Source organism: Phacochoerus africanus, chromosome X (genome assembly GCF_016906955.1).
Source record: "Phacochoerus africanus isolate WHEZ1 chromosome X, ROS_Pafr_v1, whole genome shotgun sequence".
In the NCBI taxonomy this organism is placed as follows: Eukaryota; Metazoa; Chordata; class Mammalia; order Artiodactyla; family Suidae; genus Phacochoerus; species Phacochoerus africanus.
In genome coordinates, this window is record NC_062560.1 from 54426389 (window position 1) to 54450529 (window position 24141).

General features: G+C 38.2%; 1 protein-coding gene across 5 annotated transcripts in view; it reads right to left on the minus strand.

Annotated features, from left to right (window-relative positions):
* The window catches only part of ARHGEF9 (Cdc42 guanine nucleotide exchange factor 9), a 298553-nt gene that overhangs the window by 76767 nt on the left and 197645 nt on the right, over positions 1-24141 (minus strand). For all 5 annotated transcript variants that reach the window (XM_047764828.1, XM_047764824.1, XM_047764825.1 and 2 more), the window contains 2 exons: positions 11791-11982; positions 4849-5028 (listed from right to left, as the gene is read on the minus strand). In XM_047764828.1, coding sequence (XP_047620784.1) covers positions 4849-5028; positions 11791-11982 — 372 coding nt within the window. The remainder of the gene's footprint in view (positions 1-4848; positions 5029-11790; positions 11983-24141) is intronic.

Sequence of the window (24141 nt, forward strand, 5' to 3'; positions counted from 1 at the left end):
TCTGATACAGAGAAAGTTTGAGTAGCCTGGATAGAACATCAAACCAGTCACAACATTCCCTTAAGCCAAAGCCTAATCCGGGAAAAGACTCTAACTTTCTTCAATTCTACGAAGGCTGAGAAAGGTGAGAAAATTGCAGAAGAAAAAGGTAAAGCTAGCAGACGTTGGTTCATGACGTCTAAAGAAAAAAGCCATCTCCATAACATAAAAGTGCAAGGTGAAGCAGCAAGTGCTAAATTGTTAGGAGCTAATGCATCTGGTGAGTTTAAACTGAAGCCAATGCTCATTTACCAATCTGAAAATTGCAAGGCCCTTAAGAATTACATTAAATCCACTCTGTCTGTGCTCTATAAATGAAACAACAAAACCTGGATGACAGCAAATCTGTTCACAACATGGTTTACTGAATAATTTAAGCCCACTGTTGAGCATTAGCTCAGAAAAAATTCCTTTCAAAATATTCCCGCTCATTGACAATTCATCTGGTCACCCAAGAGCTCTAATGGGGATGTACAATGAGATTACTGTTGTTTTCATGTCTTCTAACACAGCCCATGGATCAAGAAGCAATTCTAAATTTCAAGTTTTATGATTTAAGAAATACATCTTGTAAGGCTAAGCTGCCATACATAGTGATCCTCTGCTGGATCTAGACAAAGCAATTCGACAGCCTTCTAGAAAAAAGTCACCATTCTAGATGCCATTAAGAACATTCATATGATTCATGGGAAGAGGCCAAAATATCAATGTTAACAAAAGTTTGTTCCATTGGTCTGTATGTCTATTTTGGTACCAGTACCACACTGTCACACTGTCTTGATTAGTGCCATTTGTAGCAACATGGATGAAACTAGAGACTCATACCAAGTGAAGTAAGTCAGAAAGAGAAAGACAAATACAATATGACATTGCTTATATCTGGAAACTAATATATGGCACAAATGAACCTTTCCACAGAAAAGAAAATCATGGACATGGAGAAAGGACTTGTGGTTGCCAAGGGTGAGGGGGAGGGAGGGAGATGGATTGGGAGCTTGGGGTTAATAGATGCAGGCTATTGCCTTTGGAATGGATTAGCAATGAGATCCTGCTGTGTAGCACTGGGAACTATGTCTAGTCACTTATGATGGAGCATGATAAGGTGAAAAAAAAATATGTACATGTATGTGTAACTGGGTCACCATGCTGTACACTAGAAAAAAAATAATGTATTGGGGAAATTAAAAAAAGTAAAAAAAAATTAAGAATAAAAAATAATTTTTAAAAATGTTTGGAAGAAGTTGACTCCAACCCACATGCATGACATTGAAAAGTTTAAGACTTCAGTGGGGGAAGGAACTGTAGATGTGATGGAAACAGCAAGAGAACTAGAACTAGGAGTGGAGGCTGAAGATGTGACTTAATTGCTACAATCTCATGATAAAATTTTAATGAATGAGGAGTTGCTCATTATGAGCAGGGAAAGTAGTTTCTAAAGGAGGAATCTACTCCTGGTAAAGATGCTGTGAAGACAGTTGAAATGACAGCAAAGGATTTAGAATATTACATAAATTTAGTTACTAAAACAGTGGCAGGATTTGAGAGGACTGACTCCATTTTGAAAGAAGTTCTTCTGTTGGTAAAATGCTGTCAAACAGTATTGCATGCTACAGAGACATTGTTAATAAAGGAAGAGTCAATCAACGTAGAAAACTTCATTGTTTTATTTTAAGAAATTGTCACAGCCACCCAAACCTTAAGTGACCAACAACGAGGCAAGACCCTCCACTGGCAAAAACATTATGGCTTGCTGAAGGCACAGATGATAGCATTTTTTTAGCAATAAAGTATTTTTTTAATTAAGCCATGTATGTTTTTTAGACATAATGCTATTGCACGCTTAATAGACAACAGTATAATGTAAAATTACTTTTAGATGCACTGGGAAACCAAAAAAAAAAAAAAAAATGTGCGACTCACTTTATTATGGTGGTCTGGAATCAAACCCACATCTCTGAGGTATGCCTGTATGGGTACCTTGTCTGGAATCCACATTTCCAAGGTATGCTTGTATCAGTACCTTTTGTACTGTTCTTATTTTTTAACTTTTTTGTAAGTTTAAAATTATTTCCAAGAAAAATATCTCTACAATTTTTGTATACATTGTTCAGTACTCATTCAACATTAACCTGGTACACGAGAATATAAGACATGAGCAAACCCTAAGAGGTGTATAGTAGATAAGAGAAATTGATAGAGAAAAGAAATCAAGATGAAGTTATTAAACATGGACTTTAAGAAACTATTCTTAAGAGAAACTAAATAGGCAAGACAGATTAAAAAATCAGAAAAACATATCTAATAAAGAAAATTTTTTTCTGTAATATTCAATGTTCTCAATTATCTTAGTATCTGATAAGAAATGTTTAAAAAGTGCAAACTATAGCATTTGGAGTGGATAAGCAATGAGATCCTGCTGTATAGCACAGGGAACTATATCTAGTCACTTGTGATGGAACATAATGGAGTATAAAGTGAGAAAAAGAAAAAAAATATACATAGAACTGGGTCATTTTTCTATACAGCAGAAATTGACAGAATATTGTAAATCAATTATAATTTAAAAAACTAATAATACATGTAACGATACGGATGGATATCAAAGAAATTACATTAGGTGAAAGAAGCTAAACACATAAGATCACTATTGTGTGATTCAATTTATATGACATTCTAAGAAAAAGCTAAATTGTGGTGACAGAAAGCAGATCACTGTTTGCCAAGGGCCAGAGTCAGAGCAAATACTGACAACAAAGAGAATATTAGAACTTGGTGAACTGATAGAAATATTCTATATCTTGATTATGTTGGTAGTTACATAACTATATGCATTTGTTAAAACCCATTGAATTAGACACTTATGAACCTAGTTGTTTATAAGTTATACCTAAACAAAGCTGGTAAAAAAATGAAGTCCTAGAACTGAATAATAAAAGGGTCAACAATCTAATAGTTTTTAAAAGTCAAACTAATACATAAAAAACCTACCATGTTTAGATAGGGTTTATCACAGTAAATACAATACTCGTTTAACATATGAAAATTACTCAATCCAAATGCATCACATTAACAGATTAAAGGATAAAAGCATATGATCATTTCAGTAGATAAGTGATTCTTTTCATCTCTCAGGGGGCAATATCTGGAGACATTTTTAGTTGTCATGACTAGGAGAGTACTACTACCCTCTGGTAGATAGAGACCAGGAATGCTGCTAAACACCCTAAAATGCACAGGGCAGACTCCAATTGAAAACCACTATTCTATATTCTACTTTCCCAACTCAATACTATATTTATGATATTTACACAAATTGCTATATCTAGTCTTTTGTTTCTTGCTTTGATAAATACTACCCAGGTGATTTCTAGAATGGTCAAACCAGTTTAATACTGTGCAAAAAAGAGTTAGCATATCCTATAAAGGGCTTCTTGAAAGGTTGTCTAAGAACTTGGCATCTTAGAACTTGGATCTCAAGAGGGTTCTCACCATTCCCTGACAAGGGTGGCTCACTGTGCCTAAACAGTTGTATGAACAATGCGGTTCACATGTGTTGTCACAACTCACTGCAAGGGGAGTTATGTATGACAGTGTGACTCCAATGGGAGAGGACTCTTGGAAACCAGGTACAGGTTTCAGACTTTGACCCAAGTTCCTTTTCCTTTTGCTGATTTTTCTTTGTATTCTTTAGTTGTAATGCATCATAACTATGGGTATGATTATATGCTGAGTCCTGGGACTTCTTTGAGCAAATTGCTGAACATAGGGGTGGCCTTAGGGATAGCCTCTCAACACACATTCCCATATTCAATGCAGGAGAATTTAAATGAAGACTTATGTTCAGCTGTACACTTTCATGTGTCATTTAAATTTTATACCATGTGCATGTATTACCTCTTTAAATACTTCACAAAAAGAGGAAGAGTAGTTTTCAGAACAACTAGGTCACCTAATTGTAAGAATGCGACCCAAAAGATATTAGAGAACCACAGAGGTATACAGTGAAACTTTTTTACACTTCATGTGCGTAAACTCAAAGAAGGTAAGGAACTTACCCAAAGTTACCCAGAGAGTCCCTAAAGGTAGGTCTCACATCCTCATTTCCTATTTCCTAGTGAAAACACGGAATTTTTTCTCTAACGCATGTGGCCCCTCTACCTACACTTGTCATGCCCCCTATCCCAGTGTTTTCCCCTGCCTTGCAGGGGCCCACTTTCATGTGATCGGAGACCATGGTCATTCTCTCAGATTCCTGTAATATGTACATATGCTCAGAGTCCTTTCCAAAACACTGGGTCCATTGGAAATTGAACCCAACAGGAACAGAAAAGAGAAGTTGAAGAAAAATCCTACAGGTAATTGTCTGGAAGGAGAGGGAAAAAAGGAAGAGGATAGCAAAGAAAGAGTCTTAGGTCAAATCACAGTACTTTCCTAAGTCCTTATACTCTAGCAAGGGTGTAAACAACAGGGTCAGAGAGGAATCAATCCTTTACCATAGGATAAAGCAACTGAGAAGAACCAGATAGTTCACACACTCCTCCCATGGCTTCCAAATCTCTCTTAAAACCCTCTTCAATGAGCTCCCACAGTGGCTCAGCGGAACTGAATTTGACTAGTATCCATGAGGACACAGGTTTGATCTCCAGCCTCGCTCAGTGGGTTAAGGATCTGCTGTTGCTGCAGCTCTGGTGTAGGCTGGCGGCTACAGCTCTGATTTGACCCTTAGCCTGGGAACCTCCATATGCTACAGGTGCAGCCTTAAAAAAAAAAAAAGAAAAAAAAACCCTCCTCAAAGGGTAAGATGCTTACGTGCTCCAGGAAGCAGGGTCCTATCTCACTGAGGTGGGGGTCATCATTGTTGTACTGTTTCTCCAGGTCTCTTACGAAGCCCATCTGAAACCTGTAGATGTCTTCAATGTTCCCAAAGATCACCTTCAGTTGCTCATCACTGAACATGTCCCTTCTCTTCCGGCACTGCTTCAGGTAGCCCTGCAGACAAAGTAAAAGGGCGGTATGGCAGTAGGTGTGAACTGATTGAAAAGAGGTAGTTTCTGAGAGCCTCATCTCTCCTAGGAGTAGTGTGCATGGGTGGAAAGGCAGTACTACGGGAATAAAATCAATCACAACAGGCAAGGAAGGCTACCCATGTATTTCATTCTGTTTCTTTTTTCCTTTCTTTTTTTACATCCGCACCTGCAGCAAGGAAGTTCCCAGGCTAGGGATTGGATTGGAACTGTAGCTACAGGCCTACACCACAGTCATGTCAACATCAGATCTATCTGTGACCTACACTGCAGCTTGTGGCAATGCTAGATCCTTAACCCACTGAGCGAGACCAGAGATTGAACCTGCATCCTCGTGGATACTATATTGAGTCCTTATCCCATTGAGCCACAATGGGAAATCCTTCACTCTGTTTCTAAACCTACAAGGGTTGATCTAGAAAACTACATGTAGTGCACTGAGCTGGAATTAGTACCTTGATACAGGATACAAACCATAGCCATGACCTCTAGGGAAGATTCCTAAAATTGCAGGGAATTAAGATGGATCAAGGAGCCTCTGGAACATCTAAACTTTGAAAAACCCTTTAGGGAAGGGCTCTTGCAAATATGTACCTCAGTGTATCCATCTCTAAAATGCATATATCATAAAAGATTTCCAGGGCCCCACCCAGTTCTGACTTTCTAGAGACATCATATATTATTTTGCCTGTTAAGTATCAGACCTGACAGGAGACCTGATAAACATCTTGAAAATAATTTCATTAAAATTAGGGAATGATGACCATGGTTGTCCTGTTCACAGCTGTATCTCTAGAGTTTAAAACAGGACCTGGCATATAGCTGCTGCTTAATAAATATATGTTGAATAACTGCAAAATGACTAGCTTTTCTCATGCTAATGATGGAAAAAGGTAAGTTAGAAACAATGTTTAAATTGTTAGTTTTCAGTTCTTTTCTTCTTTCCCTTTTTGAGCCAAGAAATCCTTTCTTCAAATGAAATAAAACCATTAAAAAGTAAGAGGATGATAAAAAGAAGACATTTGCAACATGGGAAACTGGCAGGAGATTACTATCTGGGATATAAAAGGAACTTCTGTAAATAAGCAAGAAAAAATATGAGAACCTACAAGAAAATGGACTAAGGATAGGAAGAGGTCCTGGAGTGCCCTGGTGGTATGGGCAAGTAGGGCCTAGAGCAGCTAGAAACCCCTTGGCTGGTCACTTCAGGTCAATGAGCTGTCTCATCCTTTTACTTTAGTGTGCTATACAAATATTACTATTTTATATAATGTGTTATCTTCTATGTGTACACCAAAATATAAAGGCAATTGGGAAGCTTCAGGAGAGGCATAGAAAGGAAAAACCAAATGGCTAATAAATTTGAAAACTCCAGGCTTAAATATATGAATGGAAATGTCATGAAAGTATAGCATGATAAACTCAATTAGACCTAGGAAGAATTTCTTGATAGTGAAGGGTATGAAACACTAATACACATGACTGCAGAAAGCTAGTTCAGCTTTCCTAAAGCATTTGAGTACAGAATTTATTTCACAGGTATTGGATGACTGAGATTATCTTCCTCAGAGAGGAAGAGGAAGCAACTTTATGAGGCATATTTAGTTTTGCTTGCCCTGTGTCTCAGTTTCTCTGATCATAATATAAGTTCAAAGATTATAAGAGGTATTACAACCAATCATTGGTCAAGGTGACGTAAAACTAAGCTAAGAATCTTTTATCCCACTGTCTGGATTTAGAAAGAAGAAAGTCATCTTTTCAGAGAATTCATTGAAAATTATATTTTCCCTTATTGGCCTCACTGAATAACTTTGATAAAAAACATCCTATTTCCTACTTCCTCATTTGTAAAATGAAGGTAGTGTAACTTAAATGTTTGTGGGGCACTTTCTACTCCCAGAAGTAATTAATAAATAAATGAATAAATGAATGAATGAATATTTTCTAATAGATGTCTAATAGATGGTGACCTTTTTTTCTATACTGAATGCAGTATTTAGAGATCTCCCTTAACCTACAGAAGGAGTAGATTATTCCATATTAACATATTCATGCTTGAGTTGAGATATGCCTTCATGGGTGCAGAGGAAGACATGGCATAAAATGCAGAAGTAACTTGGTTCACTACCACAACTTTCTCTAGTGACAGTATATCTAAATATCATAGAATCAGAGAGAAAATAAGACCCAGATAGCACTTAAAGAGCAAGTCTTCCAAATTGCTCATTTAAGAGTTAGGGAACAAGGAGTTTTTGTCGTGGTGCAGCAGAAATGAGGTTTTTGGTTTGATCCCTGGCCTCACTTAGTGGGTTAAGGATCCAGTGTTGCCATTGCTGTGGCTGTGGCATAGGCCAGCGGCTACAGCTCCAATTAGACCCCTAGCCTGGCGACCTCCATATGCCAAGGGTGCAGCCCTAAAAAGAAAAAAAAAAGAGTTGGGGAACAAGGTCTAGGATGGAAAAGATTCACCTGAATTTCTCAGTCAGTCAGTGACTAAGGTAGGACCTGAACCTAGGACTCTCAATTCTTACTTTGCTGTTCTTTCTTATAAACCATATTGCTACTCATCACATTTGGTTTAGAGGTGATACAACCCTGAGCTAAAACACTGTCTTCTGGCCTAGCTAGACACACCTTTCTCTACCCTTCTTTTACTGTGGCTAAACATTCCTTTGACACCTGTAGTTGCAGAGTGAGACAAAGAGATATTTCCTATTTAAACCCTTAGCTTCAGCATCAAGAATAATTAAGAGATACAGAACTCACAGATTTCCAACAATAGCTTTGTTTGGGTTGGCCAGATTAAGACAATTCCTCAAAGTAGGAACATAGCACTCCCTCTTTTGGAAAGATAAATACTTGCATTGATGTCCTGAGCCCATGACCTGTTGGAAGAGGCCAAGACGCTTGAAAGTTGGGAACAAAATCCTTCTAAGACTAAATAACTCCCACTGGGCCAATGCCTAAGAACTTTGGGAAAGTAATTTTGCATCTTACAGACTGAATCTGTTGATCTAGAAAATATAAATAACAATAAAAACTTATTTCCTGTCTGACAAATCAAATGGCATAAGATACAAATATACTTTGCCAAAATAATACATGCACATGAGCACTTACATTTAATTCTGACTTTCAACAATGTTTGTTGAATAGCTACCATCTGCCAAGTACTGTGGTAGGTGTTGAGGATGTATCAGCATATCAATAGGCAAAAACCCCTGTCTCTCATGGAATTTACATTCTAGTGGGGGAGAAGGGAAATAAATAAAACATATATATAATATGTCATAAATGTTGCATATGTCATAATATTGCATATGTCACAATATGCAAAATATATAATATGTCATAAAGCAGTAAATGCAATGGATAAAAACAAAACAGGTTAGTGCAAAGTTGCAGTTTTAAAAAGAATGATCATGGAAGATCTCAAGGAAAAGATGGTATTGAGTAAAGGCTTGAAGGGGTTGAGACAGGGAGCCATGTAGACATCTGAGGGAAGAGTGCTCTAGGCAGAAGGGAAAGCCAGTGAAAAGGCTATGAGGGGGAGCATGTCAGGTCTTTTTAAAGAACATAAAGAGGTCATTGTAACCGAAGTAGTGAAAGCATGTGGGAAAAGAGCAAGAGATGAAGTCAGAGAGGCAAGGGAGGTTTGATCACATAGGCCTTTGTAAGTAATAATGAGACTCTGGCTTTTAGTCAGGAAGAAATGATAAGCCATTGGAAAATTTTGAGCAGAGGAATGATATAAACTGACTTAGGTCTTAAGAGCATCCCTTGGCTGATGGGTAAATAACAGACTGTACTTATATTACAGACCATATGACACTATAAGAAAGCTATCATTTTTTTAGCACTGCTTCCCAAACTTTAAAATGTATTGTTAAGTCAAGTGTGAACCTTGTTAAAATGCAGGTTTGAACTCAGGTCTGGAGTTGAGCTAAAGATTATGCATTTCTTTCTTTTTCTTTTGTCTTTTTGCCTTTTCTAGGGCTGCTCCCCTGGCATATGGAGGTTCCCAGGCTTGGGGTCAAATCAGAGCTGTTGCCACCGGCCTACACCACAGCCACAGCAATGCACTGGATCCTTAACCCGATGAGCGAGGCCAGGGATCGAACCCGCAACCTCATGGCTCCTACTCGGATTCGTTAACCACTGCGCCATGATGGGAACTCCAAAGATTATGTATTTCTAACAAGCTTCCAGTTGATTCAGATGCTGTTGGGCTAGGGCAGAACAGTTTGAGGGTAGAAGCTATGTCCATAGCCTGGCATGGAGCAGAACTCCAACTAAATTTTTGCTGAATGAATCATGCATTGATGATTTGATGCCCAATGCCACATAACACATTCAAGAGGGTAATTTTTTTAAGTTTTATTGATGTATAGTTGATTTACAGTTTTATGATAATTTCTGCTGTACAACAAAGTGATTCAGTTATACATATGCACACATCCATTCTTTTTCAGATTATTTTCCCAGATAGATCATCACAGAACATTGGATAGAGTTCCCTGTGCTGTACAGCAGGTCCTCACTGACCAACCTTTCCATATACCTCAGGGTGCATATGCCAATCCCAAACCCCAGTCCACCCCTCCTCCCAACCTGTCCCTTTTGGTAACCATAAGTTTGTTTTCAAACTCTATATCTGTTTATGTTCTGCAAGTAAGTTCATTTGGATCCTTGTTTAGATATCACATATAATTGATACCATGTGATGCTTGTCTTTGTCAGACTTACTTCCCTTAGTATGATAATCCCTAGGTCAGGAAGGCAATATTTTATTTTATTTTTATTTATTTATTTATTTATTTGTCTTCTGTCTTTTTTTAGGGCCACACCAGCGTCATATGGAGGTTCCCAGGCTAGGGGTCTAATAGGAGCTGTTGCTGCCAGCCTACGCCAGAGACACAGCAACACCAGATCCTAGCCATGTCTGTGAACTAAACCACAGCTCATGGCAATGCTGGGTCCTTAACCCACTGAGTGAGGCCAGGGATCAAACCCATAACCTCATGGTTCCTAGTCGGACTTGTTTCCACTGCGCCACAACAGGAACTCCAGGAAGGCAATATTAAAAAAAAAAAAATCAGCCATTTCTGTGGAGGTAGGAGGAAGAGAAAAAGATAAGAGAGACATGGATGAGTGGGTGAATAGATGAAAAGGGAAGGAGGGAAAGTAAAACTAAGTTTCCCCAAATACTTACAACATTAGGTTCACTTAATTTCCTAAATAACTTTAAGAGGTTAGTAAAATGAAGCCCACTGGACAAATTTGAAAATCGAAGGTGAGAGGAGTTAAGGAAGACTTTTGAGACCATAGGGTTAATTAGTTTCTAAATTAAGATATGAAAGCCAGCACTCTATGTCCCCAGAGCCCTTATTCTTTCCACCCTACCTTACCTCCTTGGGGAAGGGGAAGGAAATAACATTTAATCTTCCTGGGAGGGGTAAGAAATGAGTTAGGTAAAGAAAGTTAAGGCTCAAAATCCTTGGCCTTAATCTTTTCAGAACTGTACTGTCCAATATGGTCACCATGAGTCATATGTGGCTATTAAGATTAAAATTAAATAAAATTTAAAATTCCATTTCTCAGTCACACTCTCCACATCTCAAGTGTTCAATAGCCATAGATAGCTGGCCAGTGGCCACTGTGTTGTACAATGCAGATACAGAATATTTTTATCACTGCAGGAAATTCCATTAGGCAGCACTGCTCTAAAGAAACATGAACTTTGAAAAACGTTTCAGCTGTATTATGGCCCTGATGCTACTCAGCAGGGCTGAAGGACAGAAAGTAGGACCTGATACCTCATCTGGAAGGAAGATGATAAATATATTCAGAATTTGTCCTGGGTCAAGGAGAATGCTATAGTGTGTGTGTTGGGGGGGTGTTTTATAAAAAAAATATTATTTTCTCTATTTCTCAGTGGTTTTACCATAGTGTTAGTAAAATGTCTTTGTAAATGTCAACTTGTCTCTGCTGAGCTTAAAGCATTATGAGAAAAATGGTTCTCATTCTCACTCAGGTCAGAGAGATGGAACGGATGTAGTTAGAGAATATGGAGTCACAGTTCCTGGAGGGCAGACTGGCATAGTGGAAGAGCTGAAACTTGTCCTATCAGCCTTTATACTGGGTAGATTTCTCTCCCTAAGCTCTTTTCTGCTAAAACACAAAATCAGTGTACACTAAGTGAAGGAAGAAGACCGGCAGCATTAGTATTACCAGGGATACTTAAAAAACACAGAGATGCCTGTAGTTTACCCCAGTCTGAGAATTCACAACTTTGTGGGTGTGGTAAAAGAGGGCTGGAATCTGCATGTTTAACAAGCTCTCTCAGGGACTCTCATGCAAATTCAAGTTTGGGAACCACCAGCTTGGAGGGAGATGTGTGTTGCTATAATGAGTTCAGGCCCTTACAGGGGGTAACAACAACTGAATCAGACACCAAGAGGATAATGGTAGAGATTTTGGGGAGGGGACCAAGGGAAGCAGAGAGAGAGAGAGAAGCATGAATATGAAAGTGAGACAGGTAGATAGCAAAAAGGGGAGAATCAAACAGAGACTGAGAAACCGAAAGGAGCAGTTTCACCCATTGAACAGAATATAGGAGGCTAGTCCAGTTGTATTTTCTAACATCTTTGGACTATCACTTCTTCAAGGAAATGCTCTTTATCCTACCCTGAGTGATCCCACATGTGCCATCCATAGCTGAGCCTACCTCACAAATGTCCTTGAGGTGCTTGATGTAATGACGCTCGGTGCTCATGATCTCATTGATGACGTTGGCCCGCATCTGGTCCCGGTTCTGGAGTGGCCGGCCCAGACAGAGGCAGTCTGAGTTAGGGTCCAGGTGCCCATTCTGAACATCACTGGGCCCTTCCTCCACCCCATCCTCCTGGTTGACCCAGAGCTGTGGAGGCAGGCAGAAGAATAATGGGTTAGCTTCCTTCTTGGAGAAGTTTCCAGCTAAGTAGAAAAATGATAAGTGAAATTCTTCAGGTATTCAGAGAGCTTTCAACCAGAGGCTCCTTAAACTGAATGCCAGGCCTGGCTCTAGGGTGATTTGCTAGCCCGAGGTATGAGTTTATTCCTCCATAGGTCTCTGGTGACTCACCCATAAAATGGAGGATATGGAAGGGTAGGATTAAATAATCTCTAAGAGACTTCTCAGCTAAGAAGTTTTCAGAGGAGAAAAGAATTAAGGCAAGTATAACTCATTCATTCTGGAACATATATAGGTAACATATCTGGATCAAAATATAAGGATTAAACTATATATCTTGAAAGTAGAGGGGTCCGAGATGGTGACACAGGAAGGCCCTGAACTCATCTCTTGCCACAGACACACTGATTTAGACCTATATAGAGAGCATTTCTTGGTGGCTGATTGAACACCTACTGTACATTGAAGGACCACAAAGAAATGGGTAGTAAAGATGGAGACATGGTATCAATGGGAACCATACCTCAAAAGTAGCAAAATGTTGTGGGGAAGGATATTGCTGAGGAGCATAAACACAGACTTACCTACCCTTTGAAAATGGAAAAAAAAAACACAACAACACAGCATTTTAAAGAGCACCTAGTCTGTACAGTAAGGTAATCAATTTATCAACCCTAGAGTTTCCATCAAATAAGCAAATAACTACTGGAGCCCTCTCTAGGGTCAGAGGGATGGGTGAGTACCCCTCCTCCACCCAAACTACACCTGCTCATGCTCCAGAATCCCTACCAAGGCAACCTAGGCCGAGGGACTGCCCATGGCTAGGGCTTTGTCCAGTTCCAGCTGCAGCACCAAGGTAGCCTTGGGTGCAACTTTCCTCAGGGACTGCTTGTGGCCTGGGCTTACTCCAGCCCTAGCCACCTCACTAAGGCAGTCTCAGGCATAGTACCCCACAGAGACTATTTCCAGCCCATACCCATTCCAGTCAGCCTGCCAAAGCCACCAGAAACAAGCAGTCTTACAAGGGGCACTCTCGACCAGGCCACCCCTACAAAACCAGGAAGGGATATCTGTTGTAACTAATTCACAGAAACAAAAATCAAAAGTCAAACAAAATGAGGAGACAGAGGAATATGCCCTCCCCCAAAAAAAAACTTCAGAAAAAAAAAAACCTAATGAAACTGAGATAAGGAATTCATTTCATATGGAATTCAAGTAAATGGTCATAAGAATGTTTGCTTAACTCAGAAGAATGGAGGAGTTCAGTGAAAATTTCAGCAAAGACCTTGAGTAAGAAAGAAACCATCTGAACAAAAGAACACAGTAACTGAGGAGTTCCCATCATGGCTCAATGGTTAACGAATCCAACTAGGAACCATGAGGTTGTGGGTTTGGTCCCTGGCCTCGCTCAGTGGGTTAAGGGTCCAGCGTTGCCATGAGCTGTGGTATAGGTCACAGACATGGCTAGGATCTGGTGTTGCTGTGTCTCTGGCGTAGGCTGGCAGCTAGAGCTCCGATTATACCCCTAGCCTGGGAACATCCATATGCTAAAAGTGCGGGCCTAGAAAAGGCAAAAAAGACAAAAAGAAAAAAAAATAATATAGTAACTGAAATTAAAAACATCACTAGAGGAAATAAACAGCAGACTAGGTGATATGGAAGTACAGATGTGTGGTCTGGAAGAAAGAATAGTGGAAATAACCCATTTCGAGCAGTAAGAAAAATGTTTTAAAGTGAGGAGAGCTTAAGGGAGCTCTGAGGCAACATCAAGCATACTAACATTCACATATAGCGGTCCCAGAAAAAGGAGAGAGAAAAGAGGACAGAAAAATTACTTGAAGAAATAATGGCTGAAAACTTCCCTAATACAGGGAAGGAAACAGACATCCAGGTACAGGAAGCATAGATTTCCAAACAAGATGAACCCAAAGAGATTCACATCAAGATATAATTAAAATGTCAAAACTTAAATATAAAGAGAGTATCTTAAAGACACTAAGAGTAAAATAACTAATCACTCACAAGATAAACCCCATAAGATTATCAGCTAATTTTTCAGCAGAAACTTTACAGGCCAGAAGGGAGTGATGGGATACATTTGAAATGCTGAAAGGGAAAAACATAACATATAATACTATATCCAGCAACATTATCATTCAGAATTGAAGAAGAGATAGTTTCCCAGACAAGCAAAAACTAAATGATTCAATTCCACTAAATTAGTCTTACAAGAAATGTTAATGTATGTTCTTTAAGCAGAAATGAAAAGGCTACAACTAGAAATAAGAAAATGTATGAAAGAAAACAATCTCAACAGTAAAGACAAATACATAGTAAAGGCAGTATATCAGTCACTTAAACAGCTATGGCTAAAAGGTAAAATTGGTACAATTAACTACTACTACACTACTTAGTTAAGGGATACACAAAATAAAATGATGTAAAATATGACATTAAAAACATAAAATATGGGATGAGGAAGTAAAAATGTAGTGCTCTAAGAATGCGTTCAAACTGTTAGCTTGACAGACAGCTATATACAGCTTGAACCTCATGGCAACCATAAACCTACAATGGATATACAAAAATCAATGAGCAAGAAATCCTAACAAAACACTAAAGGAATCCATTAAACTACAAGGGAAGACCAACAGAAGACAGCAACAAAGAAGATCTAAAAAAAATCAGAAAACAATTAACAAAATGGCAATAAATGCATATATATAATAATTATGTTAATGTTATGTGCTAAACACTCTATTCCAAAATATACAGGATAGTTGAATGAATAAAACCAGGACCTACCTATATGCTGCTTATAAGAGACTCACTGCATATCTAAAGGCACATATAAACTAAAAGGGAAGGGATGGAAAAAGATATTCCATGCAAATGAAAAAGAAAGCTAGGTTAGCAATATTCATACAGACAAAATAGACTTTAAAACAAAGACTTAACAAAAGAAAGGGAAGGGCATTATATAATGATAAAGGAATCAGCCTAACAAGAGGATATTTATAAACATTTATGCATCCAATATAAAGCACTTAAATATATGAAACAAATATTAACAGAAATAAAATAATTTGACAGTAATACAATAATAGTAGGGGAATTTAATACCTCACTACATCAATGGATAGATCATCCAGATAGAAAATCAATAAACACCAATCTTAAACAACACAGTGACCAGATGGATTTAGATATATAAAGCACATTCCATCCAAAGGCAGCAGAATACACATTCATTTCAAGTGCACAAGGAACATTCTCCAGAACAGATCACACGCTAGGCCACAAAATAAGTCTCAATAAATTTAAGAAAACTGAAATCATATCAAGAATCTTTTCCATGCACAGAGGTATGAAGCTAAAAAGTGAATATAAAAAGAAACATGAAAAACAGGGAGACTAAATAACATGCTACTAAGGAACCAATGGGTTAATGAAGAAATCAAAGAGGAAATCAAAAATTACCTGAAGACAAATGAAAATGGAAACACAACTGTCCAAAAGCTATGGAATGCATAGATTGTGTATATTTATACACACACGTACAAATGCAATGGAGTATTACTCAGCTAAAAAAAAAGAATGAAGTCTTGCACTTGCAACAACATGGATAAATCTAGAGGGTATTATGCTAAGTGCAATAAGTCAGACAGAGAAAGACAAATACTGTATGATTTTATTTATATGTGGAATCTAAACAAAACAAATGAACAAACAAAACAAAAAAGAAACTGAGTCATGAATACAAACATACTAGTTGTTGCCATAGGGAGAGAGTTGGGGGACAGACAAAATCAGTGAAGGGCATTAAGAGGTATAAATTCATCTATAACATAAATAAATCACAGGGATATAATGTACACATAGGGTATACAATCAATAATATTGTAACAACTCTGTATGGTGGACTATAGCTGGTCTTAATGCAGTGATCATTTCATAATGTATAAAAATATAGAATCACTATGCTATACACCTGAAACTAATATAATATCACATATTAATTATAACTCAGATTTTAAAAAGTCATACGTCTTGGATGCCACATCTGGATAATTATTGAACACACTAATGTGCTTAGAGAACAAAGTTATATACTGGAGTAGGCATGTCTATACTGGGCCTCTGGTGTATATTTTCATCAAAGGATATAAAATAATCTTCAAATTTTTAAAAACTCCTTGGTTTTGCAAAGATATCTACTTAGAGTTGGAGTGGAGATGGCAGAATGTTCCCACACTACATAATAGCAATAGCTTTGGATTGAGTACTTAGTATATATTAGTCACTATGCTAAGAGCTTTCAATGAAGTATATTATTAAGTCCTGCAGGCAGGTACTATTATTACCACTATTTCTATTTTACAGAAGAGGATACTGAAGCTTAGAAAAGTTAAACAATTTGTCTCAAGTCACACAGTTAGGAAGCAGAGATGCTGGGATAAGGGTCAGGCAGTCTGACTCCAGAGCCTAGGTCTTTAACCACTGTGCTAGCACCTTTGCGCTCCTTGCTTAAAAGAGACAGAATTTGGGCCAAAGTGAATTTGAGAATTGTTAAAATCCTCAGAAATGTGTATAGCTGATATAAATTGAGACTATTCATCCCAAATCATGTAGGAAAAGGGATTCAGGAAAAAAAAACCAACTCCTTTGGGGAGGCTGGCTGAGATTTCTCTGGATCAGGATGGTTTACATTAAATCAGGGAGATAGCTCATTTTATCCCAGTCCTAGGAAGTAGGAAAACCAGAAGCAGGGAAAAAAGGAAGGGTAGGACCCCAGGAAGAATGATAAAATCTACCAGGGTATTTAGCCAAAGAGCTTGCCAGTTGTCTCAATAGCCTTAACCAATAGTCCATCTTTCCCTCTGTACCACCTAGCTTTTCCCACATTCCTGCCTCAAGAACCAGAGATTACACAACTTAGATGAACTCTTATTTCTGTCACCAGAAAAGCCTCATGGTGAGTGGCCTTAGAGGGACAGAGAGTTTGGAAAGAAACTAGAGGGACAGTAGTTAATTCACAACTCTATGTATTCTCCTACTTCCTTTTCCTAACAAGGTAGGGGGCATGATTACCATCTAGTAACCTAGGAATGTCACCAGCTTATATTCGACTTATTTGCCACAGGCAAAAATAAGTAGGGATCATTTAATTTTAATACATTTTGCATACACAGCTAAGTGTACAATAATCTATCTATGCCCAGAATCCATCAAGTTCTTCAAATGCTGTATTGAAAATCTCCTTCCAGCTTCCAAAAGTCATCTTTATATCTTCAATACGCTAATAGCTTCCATTTAACATAATCAATAGGCAACAATGTGAGAGGATTACTCAAGGAATAAGTCTTTTCAAAAAAGTGATTCTTTCTTGGCATTGAAGCAAATACATCATATGTATGACACTGCCTATTTGTAACAATAAAAACCTCATCCTCTAACAATCCCATTAGCTTTTCCCAGCTTCACAAAGCAAGCTAAACCCTGCTATGAAAAGGGTACAATACGCAGGTCTTTAGGAGATAAGAAGCATTACTTTTCTTGTCAGGAGTTTAAGACAAGCCACGTCAAAATGTTAAATATTGACCTGAGAAAATATTCATGATGTTGATGTCAGAGAGTGTTTTGTCTATGTTTTCTTCTAGGAGTTTGATGGTGTCCTGTCGTATATTTAAGTCTTTCAGCCATTTTGAGTTTATTGTTGTGCATGGTGTGAGGGTGTGTTCTCGTTTCATTGCTTTGCATGCAGCTGTCCAGGTTTCCCAGCAATGCTTGCTGAATAGACTTTCTTTTTCTCATTTTATGTTCTTGCCTCCCTCAGGTCAGTCGCCCAAAGCAATAGAAATTAGAGCAAAAATAAACCCATGGGACCTCATCAAACTGAAAAGCTTTTGCACAGCAAAGAAAACCCAAAAGAAAACAAAAAGACAACTTTCAGAATGGGAGAAAATAGTTTCAAATGATGCAACCAACAAGGGTTTAATCTCTAGACTATATAAACAACTTATACAACCCAACAGCAAAAAAGCCAATCACCCAATGGTAAAATGGGCAAAAGACCTGAATAGACATTTCTCCAAAGAAGATATACAGATGGCCAGCAAACACATGAAAAAATGCTCAACATCGCTGATTATAAGAGAAATGCAAATCAAAACTACCATGAGATACCACCTCACACCAGTCAGAATGGCTATCATTCATAAATCCACAAATAACAAGTGCTAGAGGGGCTGTGGAGAAAAGGGAACCCTCCTGCACTGTTGGTGGGAATGTAGACTGGTACAGCCACTATGGAGAACAGTTTGGAGATACCTTAGAAATCTATACATAGAACTTCCATATGACCCTGCAATCCCACTTTTGGGCATTTATCCTGACAAAACTCGATTTAAAAGAGACACATGCACCCGCATGTTCATTGCAGCACTATTCACAATAGCCAGGACATGGAAACAACCCAAATGTCCATCGACAGATGATTGGATTTGGAAGATGTGGTATATATACACAATGGAATACTACTCAGCCATAAAAAAGAATGACATAAAGCCATTTGCAGCAACATGGATGGAGCTAGAGAATCTCATACTGAGTGAAATGAGCCAGAAAGACAAAGACAAATATCATATGATATCACTCATAATTGGAATCTAATATCCAGCACAAATGAACATCTCCTTAGAAATGAAAATCATGGACTTGGAGAAAAGACTTGTGGCTGCCTGATGGGAGGGGGAGGGAGTGGGAGGGATCGGGAGCTTGGGCTTATCAGACACAACTTAGAATAGATTTACAAGGAGATCCGGCTGAGTAGCATTGAGAACTTTGTCTAGATACTCATGTTGCAACAGAAGAAAGGGTGGGGAAAAATGTAATTGTAATGTATACATGTAAGGATAACTTGATCCCCTTGCTGTACAGTGGGAAAATAAAAAAAAAAGTTAAATATTGGATTTTGGACAGCTTGAATGAGATGACACTTTGGAACAGTTCCAGTGGGAAGTAGCACAGAATATTGTCAATGGAGGGCATGGGGAAAGCCAGGGCAAGACAAAATCATATTTAGGTTCAAACCATGCTCCAAATAACAATGAGAAGGCAGGAAGGCAACTGCAACCAGGTAGATACAGATTCCTTACACCGAATTTGGTGGAGAAAATCCTTCTGGGTATAACTAAAGACTTGGGGGCAGAAACATTCATAGGGAGCCTTGAGAAGACAAAATCTTTATCTATGACATTGCAACAACCCCAGAAGCCCACTATTTGGGTTAAAATGCTGCCTTAACCCAAAAGAACAAATGGTAGATTCATTCATTCATTAAATCTAGTAAGTGCTTACTATGTACCAGATACTGGAGATACAACAGCAACAGACAAAACTCTCTGCCTTTTATGGAGCTGATATGAAGTGAAGATGTTTCTTAGCATGGGAAAAGGTGTCATGTAAAGACCAATTCCTGTGCCCCCCACCAGGCCCAGGTTCTCACAAAAGATACCTGGGCAGGAGGCTACAACTTTCTGGTCTAACCTCTAAGTCCTCTGCTGGTTCTATGTAGATACAAAGGCCTTTTTCGCTTGCACATCAAGGTGCAGTGACAAAGGTCAGTTCAAGAGCTCACTTTCCCTGGGTATGATGTCAGTCCAGAGTACTACCATATCAATCCCCTGTCCAACAACTTGTGCAGGCTAATTCATATCTGTTCACAACTGTAACACAACACTCTGTTTTGTCAAGACTCTAATTAGCACAAAAGGGGTCCTGGGTGACAAGTAAGAATATAGTAAGTAAATAAGAAGACAGACAATGTCCCAAGCCTGGAAAGTCAGAAGGCTTTCTTGAAAGCCATTTCAGATTACTTGAAGACTGTTACCTTCAGCCTTCATTGAACTCTAGGTTTCCTTGTGACACAATGGGTTAAGGATCTGGCATTGTGACTGCAGAGGCTTGGGCTGCTGCTGTGGTGTGGGTTCAGTCCCTGGCCTGGCAACTTGCACATGCCACAAGTTCAGTCAAAAGAAAGAAAGGGAAAGAAGGAAGGGATGGAGGAAGGGAGGGAGGGAGAAAGGAAGGAAGGAATTAACAAACTAATGAACAAAGGAAGAAAGACAATTACATTTAAGTAGCAACAGAAGGAACAAAATACATAAGAACATATTTAACAGAAGAAATATAAGATTTGTAAACTGAAAACTGCAAAACATTGCTAAAAGAAAGTAAATAGATATCTCTTGCATGGATTGGAAGGTTTAATATTGTTAAGGTGGTAATAATCTGCAAAATGATTCAAATTTAACACAACCCTCTCAAAACTCCTGGCTTGCTTCTTTACAAAAACTGACAAGATAATTCCAAATTTCACATGGGAATTCAGGAGACCCAAAGTAACCAAAACAAGTTTGAAAAAGAAGGACAAAGTTGGAAGACTCATACTTCCTGATTTCAGATTTACTACAAACCATTAGTAACCAAAGAGTGTGGTACTGTCATAGGAACAGAAATAAGATTAATGAAATAAATGGAGGTACATTTATGTTGAATTAATATTTTTTCAAAGTTGTCAAGACACATCAGGAGAGATAGTACATAATCTTTTCAACAAATTGTGCTGGGATAACTGCATATCCACATGCAAAAGACTAAATATAGACTTATAATTTATAATATAATATATTATATAATATATAAATGCAAAATGGAACAAAGACCTAAATGTGAGAGGTAAAATTATAAAACATGTCAAAGAAAATACTGAAGCAAATTTTTGTGACTTTGGGCTAGGCTAGTTTCTTATACTAGACACTTAGAACACAAGTAGCCAAAGGAAAAAACATAAATTAGGATGCATCAAAATTAAAAACTTTGCATTATAAATAATAGCATCAAGAAAATGAAACAATCCAAAGAATGGGAGAAAATATTTGTATATCATATATCTGATAAGGATCTAGTATCCAGAATATGTAAAATTCAATAACAAAGTGGGAAATAACCCACTTAAAATGAGCCAAACATCTGAACAGACATTCTTCCAAAGATGCATAAACAGCAATAAACACATAAAAAGATGCTCAACACCATTAGCCATCAGGGAAATACAAATAAAAATCACAATGAGATACCACTTCACACTCACTAGGATGGCTGTAATAAAAAGAAAGGACAATAACATTTGTTGATGAGAATATGGAGAAATTGACACCCTCATATTCTGCTGGTAGAAATGTACAGCCACTGTGAAAAATATCTTGGCAGTTCCTCAAAAAGTTAAACACATACCTACTATATAACCCATCAATTCTATTTCTAGGTACATACTAAAGAGAACTTAAGTGTTCACATTAAAACTTACATACAAATGTTCAGAGCAGCATTATTCATAATAGGCAAAAGATGAAAACAATCCAAAGGTTCATTAACTTATGAGAATATATTTGTGGATTTGTCTATTTCTCCATTTTGCTTTGTACCTATAATTTGGAGCTCTGTTAGCAGATATTTTCACATTTAGGATTGGCATGTATCCTTGATGAATGGACCTTTGCATCGTAATAAAATATCCCTTTTTATACAAATGTTCATATATGCACTTGCATACATATGTGTGTACATATATTAAATTGTACACTTTAAAATGATAAAATTTTTGCATATTCATTACATCTTTATATAAATAAATGCAAAGTTAAAACAGTCTAGATAAGGTCAAATTTCTCCTTTGACTACTTCCCATCCTAGTTGTTTTCTACCTTTCCTGAAGAAACCATGGTTATGGATTTTGTGTGTAATCCTTACTAATCTTTTTCCATGCATTTATATAAATAACAATTGGTCACTGTTCCATGTTAAACTGATACACGCTCATCTCTTGGTACACACTCTTCAGCATCTTTAGTAGCCCCTCCCTCCAAATAGATTAGGGCTTCTTAAAGGAGAGGTGCCATCACATCCATTCCATAGCTCTCTCAGGTCCCAGCATGATGCCCTAACACCTGTGAAGAGTTCAATGAGGGTTTGAATTGTGTCATAGAAAGCCAGTCTATGGGAAACTGCTGTATAGCACAGGGAACTCTAAAATATTTAGGGGAAAAGAATCTGAAAAAGAATGGAGGTGTGTATACATATAACTGAATCACTTTTGTTGTACAGCAGCAATTATCACAATATTGTAAATCAAATATACTTCAATAAAACTTAAAAAAAAGAAAAAAGAAAGCCAGCCTACCCCTGGCTCTAGCAGTGTGATGTTTCTGAGAATGGATGGGTAAGCAATATTGTATAAATGTCCCTTCAATATTTTCAAAGTCCAAATGTAGCCAGCTAATGAAAAGTGAGTCACCCTCTTTGAAAGTGAAGGGTTACTGCCAGTCACATTAAATAATAGAATCCAAAAGCTGTCAAATCAGAGGAGTTATAAAGGAAATGGAAGCTTGGCCAGTCCACACCACCTCTTGACCCCTAATCAATACATAAACACACTTGACAACATCTGCTGCCAGCCATTTCCCAGCCCAACTGCTTAAACACAAGCAATGATGAGGAAATCACTATCTCCCAAGGCAGCCCTTTCCTTCTTCAGATAATTCTAATCATGAGCAGAACCCTCTAATTTACCTTTATTTTATGAAGGCACCAGTCAAAAAGCTCAGTAAACTCTGAAAGAGGTCAAAACGTAGGTAAGGTAATTTGATTGGAGGAAATGAACTCCTATAATAACAAAGGTTTCCCATACTAACAAAATGTCCCTCTCTACCACTGCAGTTAAGCAATGTGTCATTTCAAAGGTGAATGTGGAGAACTAAAAGAAACCTAGTTTGCTGCAGGCATAGCTCCCACTTTTTGCACACACACTCCCACCTCTGTTTTGAAGCCTCAGTCCCAGCTTCCAGAAGAAGCATGTATGCTTAGAAATCCCTGAGCACACATTCCCAGGAGCATTTAGTGCTCTTACCTGGCACAAAGTCAATCAGCATGGCATGTACAACCAAGCACAGAAGCCATTCCTTTGCCTCTCAAGGGAAAGAGATTTAATAACTGTCACCAATTACATGAAAGATCATTATAAGAAGGCTGATAATAAATTGTTTTCCTTTTCTAGCATAGATACATTGAGCAATAATGAGCTTCAACCAGAGCAACGAAGATTCTGGTTACACATCAGACCAAAAAAAAGGAGGAGGAGGGGAAGGAAAGCAAAGGAAAAGAGAGGAGAAGGGAGGGGAGAGGAGGAGGGGAGGGGGAGAGGGGAAGGGAAGGGAAGGGAAGGGAAGGAAAAGAAAAGGTAAAAGACAAGACTTGTGTAGATACCCTGTATCAGCATTCATGATCATCTATCAATATGTTAGAATGGGCCTGGCCCTCCAAGTTCCATTCTTCCCTAACACAAACCCATGATATTAATCAGGCTACTCTTGCTAGTCATTCTAACACATCCACCTTACTCCTACCTTTGCTCCTGTATCCTTCCAATGGGTGCCCTCTACCATCCATCCAAGAAGGCCCTTCCTACTCTTCCACCATTCCTCCACTGTCCCTGGTTTCCCTGAAGGAATAGTGACTTCCCACAAACTCTCTTATTTAGGCTTCAAAACAGCCTTGCAAGGCAAAGCAAACTTTATTATTCTCACATTATACATAAGAAATTCAAGGCCAGAGAAGGTGATGCCTCACAGTGAACAGGTGGCAGTCAGGACTGAGGCAAGGTCTTGAGACTCTTAGGGCAAAATTAGGAGAGATAATATATGACAAGGGTGGCAAGTACAGAGGGAACTTGGGTTCAAATCTGAATCTACAACTTCTTTACTGAGTAATGTAGAAAAAGTTACTTAACCTCTCTGATACTCATCCATAAAATACAAATAATATCAATCTACCTCATGGGGCTGTCGTGAAAATTAAATAGGGTAATACACATAAAACACTTAGAACAATTCCTGGCAGAGTCAAGTATTAGCTGTTATTATTATTATCTTCTATGTTGGCACCAATTGCTTGTACAAATACGAGGCAATGCGGTATTTAAGAAAATTGTTTTCTCTAGCCATGAACAGGATTTTGGAGGTACTACTGTTGCCCTCATAATTTCCACAAGTCTCTCACATTCCAAAT